This window comes from Oryctolagus cuniculus, chromosome 13 (genome assembly GCF_051225735.1).
Source record: "Oryctolagus cuniculus isolate XC-2025 breed Fujian yellow rabbit chromosome 13, ASM5122573v1, whole genome shotgun sequence".
Taxonomy (NCBI): Eukaryota; Metazoa; Chordata; class Mammalia; order Lagomorpha; family Leporidae; genus Oryctolagus; species Oryctolagus cuniculus.
The window spans coordinates 57,504,773-57,518,632 of record NC_142879.1 but is presented as its reverse complement, the minus strand read 5'-3'; the positions used below and the strand labels follow the sequence as shown (position 1 = coordinate 57,518,632).

General features: G+C 41.4%; 1 protein-coding gene across 2 annotated transcripts in view; it reads left to right on the top strand.

Moving 5' to 3' along the window:
* Positions 1–13,860, top strand: part of LOC103350920 (ral guanine nucleotide dissociation stimulator) — a 106,272-nt gene that overhangs the window by 31,028 nt on the left and 61,384 nt on the right. The window contains exon 5 of one of the 2 annotated variants that reach the window (XM_089311642.1): positions 8,356–8,490. In XM_089311642.1, the coding sequence (XP_089167768.1) occupies positions 8,356–8,490 (135 nt within the window). Of the gene's footprint in view, positions 1–8,355; positions 8,491–8,531; positions 11,866–13,860 lie in introns of those variants that run through there. The other variant, XM_089311641.1, reaches the window with a different exon arrangement.

Sequence of the window (13,860 nt, the reverse complement as noted above, 5' to 3'; positions counted from 1 at the left end):
ACTCCACCTCCAAACACCATCACCTTGGGAATTAGGATTCACCAGATGAATTTTGTGGGGGAGAACGCAGATTTTCACACTGTAGCATACATGGACGTTATTTATTTCCCCTGTGTTTCCAGGCTTTGAAAGCCTGATGTGCGGTTTAAGGGATATTTAGATTATGTCAGCGGCATCCTCCCCACCCGCCTTACCTTTCCCTAATTTCAAAACAATCCTATATCCATCCTCCTTTTAAGAGGCGATTTGAAGGACACTTGTGTTAAGGAAAATCAGAGGAACTTCTGCATCTTCCATTTACATTCCATAAATAGACTTTGCATAGCTTTATTCAGGGCATTATTTTAATGGCTGCAGGTCTGTCATCCCTGCTCCTGATGATACAATTCTGAGTGCACCTGTTTGCTAATACACAGCCAGGCTCAGCATCTGTGGAAGTTGCAGAAGGAAGCATTGGAACCTAAAGTCTAGTTCTGCATCATTTCTCCCATACTTTCCTTGTGGTTTAGATCAGGGGTCAGCAGAGTTTCTGTATGAAGGGCAAGACAGTAAATTACACTTTGTGGCCAGATGGTCTCTGAACTGCTCAGTCCTGCCATTGTGGTGTGAAAACGACATTAACGCTATGTGAATGCATGGCGGGGCTGCACTCAAGCATCACTGTATTTACAAAACCAGGCAGCAAGCCTGCAGGCCATTACTTGCTGACCCCTGGTTTGGAAGAGTGAGAAATTACATGTTGAGTTACTTTGGTTTTTGATAACAATCTCTTATGTCATGTTTCAATGCAGGCAAGGGGATATCTGTGTTAAAGGTGCATTTTTTCTTCTTTTGAGTGCTGGCTATACAGGGATTTTAGCTTTGTTAGCACTCAACAAGCTTATGATGGTAATTTGTGTATTTTCCTATATGCATACTATATTTCAAATGTTTATTTTTTAAATCCTAATGTTTTCTATCTCTTTGCTTGCAACCATTGATAGATGACTATAGTCACACTCAAAGTTATTTCCTGGACACAGTTCTTAAGCCTGATTATGTCTTTGCTTACTTTCCTCTGGGCTGAGTTTTAAATCCATACAAGATTCTCCCTGGATCCTCTGAAAAATAGACACAATACTCCAGAGCAGCCTTCTTTCTGCTCTCTCATTTCACCAGAAGTTTCACAGGCACCCACCCTCCCACCCACTCTCCAAAGGGCCTTAACATATTTTTGTCCCTTGGGACTCAGTGTGAAGACATATATACCAAGCCAAGTAAGAACTCTGCTACCCCACAGCTTCCTTCAAGCAAAAATTACAGGGTGTGAAAAACCATATTCCAGAGTGAGAGGAATTTCAAAGTGGCCAGTGGGATAGAGTGTGGAATTTTAAAAGAAAATGATTAATCAGAATTCACTTTGAGAAGAAGAAAGAAGCTTTCCATGCTGTGCATAAAGCATAGTCCTGAGATTGCTTGAGCTCTGACCTCCTTCAGTTTGGATCTAAGAGCATTTAAAAAGATGCTTTAGCTGTAAGGATAGATTTTGTGTACTTTTTTTCAAAATAGACTTGCTATTTTTAGAATTTGGAACAGAATATTTTAGTGTTTATGTTTTAGACGCCTTTAAGAAAATTCAAAGCAGCATGGGTAAAAATTACAAAAGAATGTACATACCATGTATTTCTAGAATTCATATTTAAGAATTTATCCTCAGGAAATCAGAATTCTTCAAACATGTATATAAAGTGGTATACATCAAAGAAAGATTGTTATACTCTAGATAAGCTGGACATAACTTAAACAACTGGGGCCAGTGTTGTGGCACAGTGGGTTAATCCTCTGCTTGTGATGCAAGCATCCCATATCCTCATATTAGAGTGTCTGTTTGAATCACGTCTGCACTACTTCCAATCCAGCTCCCTAGTCATGTGCATGGGAAGGCAGTAGAGGATGGCCCAAGTGTCTGAACTCCTGCCACCCATGTGGAGTCCCCGGTGGAATTTTGGACCCCTGGCTTGGCCTGGCCCAGAGCTTTGAGGAATGAACCAGTGGGTAGAGATTCATTCTTTCTCTCTCTTTCTTCCCATCTCTCTCTCTCTTCTCTCCCTCTCCCTCTCCTCTCCTTGTCACTCTGCCTTTCAATAAATAAATAAAACCTTAGCTTTTTAAAAGATTTATTTATTTATTTGGAAGGCAGATTTACAGGGAGGCAGAGGCAGAGAGAGACAGAGAAGTCTTCCATCCACTGCTTCACTCCCCAGATGGCCGCAATGGCCGGAGCTGTGCAGTCCAAAACCAGGAACCAGGAGCTTTCTCCGGGTCTCCCATATGGGTTCAGGGGCCCAAGGACTTGGGCCATCTTCTGCTTTCCCAGGCCATAGCAGAGAGCTGGATGGGAAGTGGAGCAGCTGAGACTTGAACCCACTCACATATGGGAGGCAAGCACTGCAGGCAGCAGCTTTACCTCCTATGCCTCAACGCCAGCCCCAACCTTAGTTTTGTAAGTAAATTATCATCCATTCCTCTAAGAGATGATTATAGCAGCCACTCAAAGGGTGATATTCTTCTATGTCTATTCATGGGGAAATAGGTTAAGGCTATATTTCTTCATCAGTAAGAGCTCTACATATTTCCAGGAATTCTAAATCCAGATCAAATGGATGTAACCAAAATAGTTGTTTGTGTAACTAAAATGCCTAGGCACAAGTCTGGCTACAGGCAGAGATGGAGCCTGGGTCCAGACTGGATTTGGCTCTTTTTCCAACTTGAAGAGGTTCCCTTTGCAGAGGGAGTGCCATCCCCACCCTGTTCTTCCTATGTAGCAGCCTGCAGCACATGCAGGTCCTCTCCTTTTGTGTAGCGTCAGCAGACCCTTGAGCCTCAAACTCACTGGTGGAGACTTGGATTGTGTTCGCCTTCTAGAAACAAGTATTGTGGCTATAGGAGCGGGCAAAGCATGGCTTATATGTCTGGCATGAGCTAGGGTGAGGAGGGCTGAGATACTGAGTCCCAGGGACTGAGTATGGAGGAGGGATTCCCATTAGGAAAGTTGGGGGCTGCTACCAAAAGAGTGGGATGGAGTTTGGCTTAATTAAGTACAAATAGAAACACAAAAACCTAACACAAAACCAGATAGCCATTAAAATATCAAGTAAAATGAGTTACACATTTTTGGATGAAGAGAGAGACCATTGGAGGAAAACATGATAAACACCTTGAGGACATGGTATTTGATGGCCAGTGTCACTGGTACATTCTGTGGTATACATTCTGTGGTATTCCACTGATGCACAGTAGCTGAATGCATGCACACTAAGCTGTATCTCTTCCACTTTCTCCTCCAGATCACTCTACTTCTCCCATTTGTTAAGCTGACTACCTTAGAGGCCCTCCTTGGGCCAGACTTAATGTTGATTTTGGACAATTAAGAGCATTAGCAGGAGATTGGAGAGGGGGAGGAAGGTGATGTCAGAATTCTGTTCTTATTGGTTTCTGTGTGATCACTGTAGAAATTCGTGTTCAGCCCCGACACCACCTCTCCCTGCATTGCTTGATTTCTCTCTCTCTCTCTTTCTATCTCCCTTTCTCTTTCCCTCTCTCTCAGTGGGTTACACTGAGAACACCAGCCCCTTATTTTGTATCTACATTTTCTAAATGCATTACATTAAAAATAGGTTATTTATATACTGCCAATTTCTAAACATGAAGGTACCACTGTTGAGACCTAGCAGGTTGGGCTACAAATTGTGGTGCTGCCATTTCATTTGGAATGCTGGTTCAAGTCCAGCTACTCTTGTGCTTCTGACCCAGCTTTCTGCTAGTGCACCTGGGAAAGCAGCAGATGATGGCCCAAACAGCCAGGGTCCCTGCTAGCCCTGTGAGAGACAGGATGGAATTTCTGGCTCCTGGCCTCTGCCTGATCCAAACCTTGCTATTGTGGCTATTTGAGGAATAAACTGTTGGATAGATCATGTGTGTGTGTGTGTATGTGTCATTCTGCCTTTTAAATAAAAAATTGAATGAATCTTTTAAAAGTGAAAGCATTTAAAAATGAAGCATGCTCCCATGTATTATTTCCTGTTTTCATTTTATAGGTGGGAATATGTACAAGTGTTCTCTGTTACCATAATGAGATACCTGAGTCTAGGTAACTTATTTTTTTTTAATAGGCAGAGTGGACAGTGAGAGAGAGAGACAGAGAGAAAGGTCTTCCTTTTGCCGTTGGTTCACCCTCCAATGGCCACCGTGGCCAGTGCACCGTGCTGATCCAAAGGCAGGAGCCAGGTGCTTCTCCTGGTCTCCCATGGGGTGCAGGGCCCAAGGACTTGGGCCATCCTCCACTGCACTCCTAGGCCACAGCAGAGAGCTGGCCTGGAAGAGGGGCAACTGTCGCTCCCCCTCTTCGTGGAGGAACGACACAGGACCCTGCGCTGTTCTTTCGTCTGCTCGGCCCACCCCGGGTTTGCTGCTGGTTCTTCCCGGGTTGGCTACTATCCCTTCCACCTCCGTGGAAGGGCAGTTCCCCCTGGCCACATTCCCCACTTCCGCAGGGGAGCGGCACACCGCTGGCCGGTTCTCTCGGGGGCTGCACGGGTTCCCTTAGATGTTCCCCATAGATGTTCCTGGTGCATGCCGTCTCTCTCCTCCTTTATAGTCCTCCTCCGCCAATCCCAACTCGGCTGCCCACACGCCGAGCACGCTGCTCCCCAATCAGGAGCAAGTCCCACAGTTAATTGGCTGAACTGGAGGCAGCTGCGTAGAAGCTGTTTTCTCCTCTCCCAGCGCCATATTGTGGGAGAGCAGATGCATAGAATAAGTCTTAATTCCAGCAACTTAGTCCAGTCCGGATTGCTCCCCACAGGCAACCAGGACTAGAACCTGGTGTGCCGGTGCCGCTAGGTGGAGGATTAGCCTATTGAGCTGCGGCGCCGGCTGAGTCTAGGTAACTTATAAAGAGATGTATTTGGTCTCAGAGTTCTACCCAGGGTTGAGGGCCAATATCTGGTGATGGCCTTGTTGGTGGCAGAGACCTGTAGTGACAAAGGGCATTACATGGCAAGAGACCTACTCTGTTGTGGGAGCTGAACTCTCATAACCTCATCTTTTTTTTTTTTTATGTGTAGTCATATTTACCTTCCATTTTTTGTTTTTTAACTATAGTGTAAATACAAAAAATAATAGAAACTCAAATTCCAATTGCAATGAATTATCATAGAGTGAACAAATCCAGGGAAACCATTCCCCAGATAACCTCTTCTTATCCTAGTCCTCTCCCAAGGGCCCCGTGTCTCAATTCCAGAGTTAGATTAAGTTTCTACCCTCTTAACACCTCACAGGGTAGTGGGGAGTGGGGATTAAATTTACTACATTAACCCTTCAGGGACACAATCAAAGCCTTTCTGAATCACAATATAATATAAATATATAGAGGGGCTATGTTGTGGGTAAGAGACTCAATAGTTGAAGAATGTTTCCTTTGCAATGTTTTGTCTGCAGCTTGAAACACCTTTCTTGCTTAATATACTAATAAGTAAGAATTAAGTAAAAATGAAGACAAAGACAAATACACAGTTTTCAGTTCATAGAATATGCTAAAATTCCCTTGCTGCCACTTTTTAACCCAATCACAAATAGCTTGTGTGAGAACTCTCTTTTGGTACAAAATTTACGTGGTTTTTCAACATTCAACTAAGCCCAGAAAATCAATCTTAATGATTCTTATAATGCCTCTCCTCTATACTTCCACATGATTTTTGCGTATTCTAGGCACTGATTATAAATTTAATGAACCAGTGCAAAAGAGTACTATTTGTTCAGGATGTTGGGAGATGAGAAGATATGAAATATCAGATATAAAGTATCAATCTATACTTTTGGAGTTGGTTTTTAAAGGTTTAATTTAAGGAATATCAGAGTTTGATTTGATAGAAAGAGGAAAATAGAGGTCTAAATATATTAAATATCATTTCAAGAGGAAGACACTTGGAAAATGTGACCAAGTCACTGCACCATTTGCAGACTCAAAGGTTGATGTTCTTGGTTTAGGCCCCTGCAAGGACAGAGCAGAGGACTCACAAAGCTGTCTGTGTCCTGAACTCTGGGTCCTGGGAGTAGCTATGGCAGTGGGGAATGAGGCTGAGGATGAAATTAAGGCAGTTAATCAGCTGGGCTTAAAATATAGAAATTATCCTAGATTATCTTGATGGGCTTCACATAAGGGTTCTTTCAAGTAGAGGAAGGAGGCAAAGGAGCCAGAACCAGAGAGAGAGCATCATGAGAAAGACTTGATCATTCATTGATGACTTTGAAGGTAAACAGAGGCCATGAACCAGGGACTGAGGGATGCCCCTAGAATCTGGAAATGACAAGAAAGCAAATTTTCCTCTGGACCAGATAAGAATGTGGCCTTGCTGAAACTTGATTTCAGCCCCCAAAAAACATTTCAGATATCTAACATCCAGAACTCTCAAACAATAAATCTTTATCATTTTAAGCTACTCACTTATTTACTGTAATTTGCTATGGCAGCAATGGGAAACTAGTACTCTGCTAGTGGTGCTACATTTATAAAGCCACAAAGATGATGAGGTTAAAATTCACTCAAGGCTGGATGGTGCAGAAGTTAGATGCCTGGCTTCTGCAGCCACTCAGCACTTGGCTCTGTTTTCTTTCTTTTTAATTTATGAAATAATGTCAAATTTAAGCATCACTAATCACTATGTAAAATAGTTGTGGAAAGGATGTGAAAAGTGAAATTAAATGTAATGCATATTTATATGAGACAATAAGCAAGAAGTTGTTTAGAATCTATATTCCTGATTTTTGAAATACAAAGCTGTAAACTGTGTTCAGTACATTTTTTCTCTCTGCTTTTTTATGAGGAAAAACCAGAGTGTGTTAACCATTATGTCTCCTATCGATGACCTAACAAGAATTTCAGAGGAAGAAGATCCTAACATTAACTGGATAGAGTGATGTGGTACTAAGTCACATATTTTTTTTAAAAAGGCAATCTCGTATATGTGGTTTAGTGAGGGTATGCACTCTGGTGAAATTGTAAGAGTGAGGACAGCAGCAAGGGCAATTTCCAGGTGAGCCTACAGGATTTTTGGAGAAGAGGATAGTTGTGAGCTGTTAGCAGCCAACATTCAAAGTAGCAAAAGGATGGTACTGGTACTGGGGACCTGGACTGGCACCAACAGAGTCTAATTCTTTCCTGCTCTTGGGACTTCTCAAATCTACCCTCTTCTCCTATTAACTTCTGTCCATTTAGACCATGGTTTCCAGAATTCTCGATGATGATAATATTGGGAGAAACTTCTTATAGGAGAACAGTGTGTCCCAGTGATGTAACTGATACCCATCTTTTTTCCTCCCACAGTTCTGGATCCCCCTCATGTCTACTGAGACATGGATGCATTGTTCACATATAGAGTCTGGACTGGGCATCAGCAACATCTACTACAGAGTCAGCAAGAACCCAGAGTCTTCTATCCCTGTACTTCACAATCGCTAGTCTGTTGAGTTTCATGCTTTTTTTTTTTTTTTCCTGAAGATCCAAAATACCTGCTACTGCCCCAGACAGCAACTTTCCTCAAAGGCAGCATTAGAGGTTGGGAAGGAACTAGCTTTCCTTTGACCAGGAAGAAAACTGTTCAACAACCCCTTCCTCCCACCCTCCCTTGCCCTCCAGACTTCCTACATTTCAGTTGTCAGGGCTGGGTCAATGAGCACATCTAACCACTAGAAAGGTAGAAAAGGAAAAACTATACATACAGCAAAGAGTGGATGTACTAATAGTGAGGACTGGAGAGGTTACTGCTCTTTACACAGCACTGATGTCTTCCTCTTCTCTAGGCACCATCTGTATATTCCTCTTCCCATTTACCACTTCATTTAAAAGCTGCTGTTCAGTGATACATACACACTTACCCCTGCCTGTGGAGAGGCCACCTCCATCTCATCCAATTTCTCCATTTCACTTGAAGGCCCAAGGTCTCTAGAGATAAGCAAGACTGGGTTTGGCTTTTTATATATTTGGTGACCAAGTTGGTTTCCACCAACACACACAAGACACAATGATGAGGAAAAGAAGAAATCCACCACAAAGGTTTTAGGAAAGGAAAAACTAGGAAGTGACTGTAACAGTGCTGTGCTGAGCTGCAGGGGAACCTGAGGCAAAAGGAGGCACCAGTAATCTTGGTTTATATTTACAATTTTGATATTTCATTCATCATGGATCTTTTTGTCATTAACTTAGTTTTTTGTAATTGCATTAAAATGTTATTTAACCTATTTTTTTTTCAATATTTTAGCTCGCTCTTAAATTTCCTGGCCTAGGGTAATGCATTTTTCACTTCTCTTTATTCCCAGCCTTACCAATATGAATTGCTGTGTAAAAAATTCACCAATTGGCCAGTCCAGTCTGTCAGCACATATTGCTGCTCTTCAGAAGTCTCTTTTCCCAGGATCCTCCCTGGTCATTCAGAGATCTGTATGTGGCAGAAGGTAATATCTAGGGGACATAATGTATGCGTTATCCAGTTCTATTTGGCTTCATTTCTAAGTCCTGGGATTACTTGAGGAGTTAGTTTCCTGCTAAATCCCACCAGGCCTCATGTTTTTGTCACAATTACAATTCTCTCAAAAACATAATGTTTTGCTCTGCGTTTCTAGTGAATTCTATATCCTAATAATGATAATCAAAGATTTTTTTCCACAAACAGTAGTTTCTGAGTCTAAAGAATCTAATCTCCTTATTGAGGCTGCTGCTTCTTCCTCACTTCAATTGTCTCTACCCTGAGGTAATTTGAAATAATAATTTCTATTTCAGAGACACGAAGCATAACTGTGTCTTTGTGGTGGACTTATTCCTCTTGTCTAAGAACATTTCGGGAGTGGGTATTTAGCCTATCAGTTAAAGTACCCAGCTTCCACATCAGAGGGCCTGGTTTCCTTCCCTGTTCTGACTCCTGACTCTAGCCTAGTTCTGGGAGGCAGCGATAATGGCTCAAATCATTGGATTCCTGCACCCTCATCAGAAAGCAGGACTGCCTTTCTGGCTGCTGGCTCAGGTGCTAACCCAGCCCTGGCCATTGCAGGTATTTGGGGTGTGAACCAGGATGTGTGGGAGTTTCCCTTTGTTGCTGCCTCTCAAATAAGTAAAAAAATAATTTAAAAACTTGAAGAACATTAATGAAAATATCTTCAAAAACGATTGCAGTCTGAGACTTGTCATTTTGTGTTTTGTTTTTTGACTATTTATGTTATACTTTCCACTTCTATGATGATGATGGTTTTAACTCCAGATATGGAAGCTGGCTTTTCCAACCCAGTAAAATTCCAAATTATAGAACATTCAGGCAATTTATACTACAGACTACAATGAGAACCTCATTTAGAGAAGATATACTTCTTTCAGAAAAACCACCTCTAATATAACTTTGAACCTTTTTTGTAGGACTTCCTTGAGGGACATAGAATTTAAAACATTTACCCATATTCCCAGCCTGGAATATGTGAGTTCTCAGCATCCTCTTTCCTACCTTCTCTACTCATTTATTTTCTTACTTTATGGACTCAGAACACTTTAATTACAAAATCTAAGTTTTAATTAATCTTTTATTTAACTTTGTCTCATTGTTGACTTTGAAAATGGCATCAAGGACTCATTCTTACTATCTTAACCTATCTTCCTTGAAACCAGAGAATGTCTCTCTCTCTCTTTTCCCTCATGATGTCCAACAATTGAAAGATAGGTGCGGGTAGAGCAGTTTTCCTTATCAGGGAGGAAAAAGGTCACCAGATATTTCCCAATTAGGTCTCCCATTGTTTGGTAGCATTTGTTTGTTGGCCAGAACTACAAGAGGTTGAGAAAATAGGTAACGACTCAGGGATAGAATTGCATGACTATCTTATCAAATCATGATTGTGAAAAATTTAAATAAAAATCACTAGAATTATAACAAACACACACACAAACAAAACAAAGCTGATTTTATTAACTTACTAGACAAGGAAATATATTCCTAGTAAACAAATTCACTGATCGGGAAAAGGCAGTCATTTTTTTTTTTTGTCTCATCATGTTTTATTTTCTAATTATTTGATTCATTAACATATTGTGTAAAAACAGAGGATAACATTGAACGGCACCTTTCCCCACATGCACAAAAGGTCTGTTTCCTGAATTAAGCATATTAGGTCAGTAGACACATTCACACATTTCCTTATGACTTAATAACCATATTCACAAATATGTATAGAATGTGTCATGCAGAAAAGAAGTCACATTGTATGTGGAAATTAATTTGGAATATTACACTTACTGTGTAAAGTGAGTCCTAAGATTCCCTTTGTCATAATTTCAATACTATCTGATTAACCTGCATGTAAATGGATCTGTAAGGTGTGAATGTTTTTGTTATATTCCTCATAGTGATTTATTTAAAAAATATTAATAGTGGATATCATGTATATCGTAATGGAGCTCAGACTTTGTTATTTTTCTACTCATCAGTTTTAGTTTCAAAATATTCTATTTTATGGACTGCTGTATTGATTTTACATGTCCACTACTATCAGTAATCTATATTCTAGTTTGTATAGGTGTACACAGATAATTTGTTGGGTACATGCATGCACCCAGGTTGGTAAGACAGTATTAAAATAATACCAAAAGGAATCCTAAGACTCACTCTACACAGTAAGTCCTACTTAGAGTTGGCTGCCCACGAGGCAGACATCTGGGTGCTTTCCATTGTGATGCACTGAATTGTGTCTCTCCAAAGTTCCTATCTTCAATCTGTAACCTGCAGTGTGACTCTATCTGGAGATGGTGCCTTTAATGGCACAACTAAAGTAAAAAAAAAAATCAAATGTATGAGACTTTAACCCAGACTGATGACCTTATAAGAAGAGAAACAAGAGATGGACATGAACAAAGGAATTATGAGATGACACAGCAAGATGATATCTGACTGGAAGCCAGGGAGTTGTCAGGAGAAAACAAACATACCGACACTTTGATCTTGGATTTCCAACTTGCAGAACTATGTGAAAATAAATGTCTTTATTTAAACAATCCAACGTTCAGTAATTTGTTATGGTGCCCTTGCAAACTAAACAAAGTCCACCTCTGCCTGCATTATCTGCTGCCACCTACATGATCCACACAAGTTTTCAGAGAAATATAAAAATTACAAATTGATGGGGCTAGCATTGTTGCATAGTCAGTCAAGCCACTGCCTGTGGGGTTGGCATCCTTATGGGTACCAGTTTGAGTTCTGACTGCTATATTTCCTTTCCAGGTCCCCACTGGTACACCTGGGGAAATGGTGGAGGGTAGCCCAAAAACTCGAGGCCCTGAATCCATGAGGGAAATCCAAATGAAGGTCCTGATTCCTGGCTTCATACTGGCCCAGCCCTGTAGCCCTCTGGGCAGTGAATCAGCAGATGGAAGGCATTTTTATCTTTCTCTGCTTCTCGCTCCCTCTGTGCAACCCCACCCCTCAAAAAATAAATCTTAAAAAAGTAAACTATGGCTTTAGTATCTAAAGACCTAAACCAGAGAAAGAGAAAAAAAGCAAAAGATTAAAGGAAAGATATGACAAAAATGTAGATGACGCTAGCACTGTAGCACTGTGGATTAAGCTGCTGTCTACAATTCTGACGTATCATACATGTGCCAGTTTGTGTCCTAGTCACTCTACTTGTGATCCAGCTACCTGATATTGGACCTGGGAAAGTAGAAAAAGATGGCCCAAGTGTGTGGGCCTCTGCCACCCACATGGGAGGCCAAGATGAACCTCCCAGCTTCAGCCTGGCCACTCCTAGCCATAGCAGTCCTTTTGATCAATGAATCAATGAATGGAAGACCTCTGTGTAAGTATGCCTGTCAAATTAATAAATATTTTTAAAGATTGATTTATTTATTTATTTGAAAGGCAGAGTTTCAGAGAAGGACATATAGAGATCATCCATGTGCTACTCCACTCCCCAAATGGTAGCAATGGCAGAGGTCACTAAGAAGCCAGGAATGGCCGGTGCCACAGCTCACTAGGCTAATCCTCTGCCTTGCAGTGCCGGCACACTGGGTTCTAGTCCCAGTCGGGGCACCAGATTCTGTCCCAGTTGCCCCTCTTCCAGGCCAGCTCTATGCTATGGCCTGGGAGTGCAGTGGAGAATGGCCCAAGTCCTTGGGCCCTGCACTCCATGGGAGACCAGGATAAGTACCTGGCTCCTGCAATCAGATCAGCACAGTGTGCTGGCCACAGTGCACAGGTCGCAGCAGCCATTGGAGGGTGAACCAATGGCAAAAGGAAGACCTTTCTCTCTGTCTCTCTCACTGTCCACTCTGCCTGTCAAAAAAAAAAAAAAAAAATTAAAAAAAAAAAAAAAAAAGAAGCCAGGATCTAGGAGATTCTTCTGGGTCTCTCTCATGGATGCAAGAGCCCAAAGACTTATTTGTACCAAGTTATGTACTTTTCAGAAATGCATTCATATAAACAACCATAATTTATACATCTCATTTTCTTTCTCTAAATTTTAGGAAATATTTATTGAGGCTTGTGCTGTGCTCTAGCAAATAAAGACTCCACCTGCAGTGCCAGCATCCCATATGGGCACTGGTTCATATCCCAGTTGCTCCACTCACTATTCATCCAGCTCCCTGATAATGTGCCTGGGGAAATGGCAGTCATTTTTTTTATGAATTTTGTTATTTGAAAGACTGAGTTACAAAGAGAGGTAGAGCCCGAGAGAGAGAGAGAGAGTGAGAGAGTGAATGTTTCCATTTGCTGGTTCACTCCCCAAATGCTCACAACAGCCTGTACATGAGGAACCTGAAACCCAATCTGGGTCTCCCACAAGGATGGCAGGAACCTAAGTACTTGAGCCATCACCCACTGCCTTCAATGATGCACATTATCAAGAAGCTGGAGTTGGAACTGAAGCTGGAGTTTAACTCAGGCACTCCAAATGAGATGTGGGTGTCTCAAGTGCCATCTTCATTGCTGTGCCAAACACCTACCCTCTACCTCTGTTTTAGACTTTTGTACATTAAACCAACCTTACATTCTTGGGAGATACATCCCATTGTTCAAAATGTATTATCTCTTTTATATATTGTTGGGTTTTATTTGCTAGAAATTTGCTAAGGAATTTTGCGGAGGCTGAGATTGTGGTGCAGCAGGTTAAGTTGCCTCTTATAATGTCAGCTTCCTTTGTTAGCACCAGTTCTAAGTCCTGGCTACTCCACTTCTGATCCAATTCTCTGATAATGCACCCCAGAAAGCAGTGGAGAATGCCTGGAGTACTTGGACTGCTTTCATCCACATGGGAGACCTGGATGGAGCTCAGGTTTCTGGCCCAGCCCTGGCATTGTGGCCATTTGGGGAGTGAGCCAGCAGATGGAAGATATCTCTCTCTACCTATCTCTCCCTGTTTCTTCTGTCTCTGCATCGCTGCCTTTCATATAAATGCATAAATCTTTAAAAATAAATTTTGCATCTTGATTCATCCATTATATCATGTAATGCTGGATACATAGAAATGGTTGGGAAGTATTACCTCCTTTTCAATTTCATGGAAAATTTTGTATAGCACAAATATTTTCTTTTTCTTAAATATTACCCATGAACTACAGATAGTGCTTCCTTTTAAATTGCAAGATGGTCTAATTCCTGAGTGTATGAGATAAAATGACATCTTCTATCTGCCTTTCTACCTGGGATTCCAGGAAAGAATCACACCCTAATAGCCAAAGATATGCATGGTCCAGAATGGCTTTAGTTATCGACCACTCTAAGAGGAACCAGGAATCAAAAACGTTTCTATATTTGATATTCATATACTATTGATTGAGAAAGATACTCATTT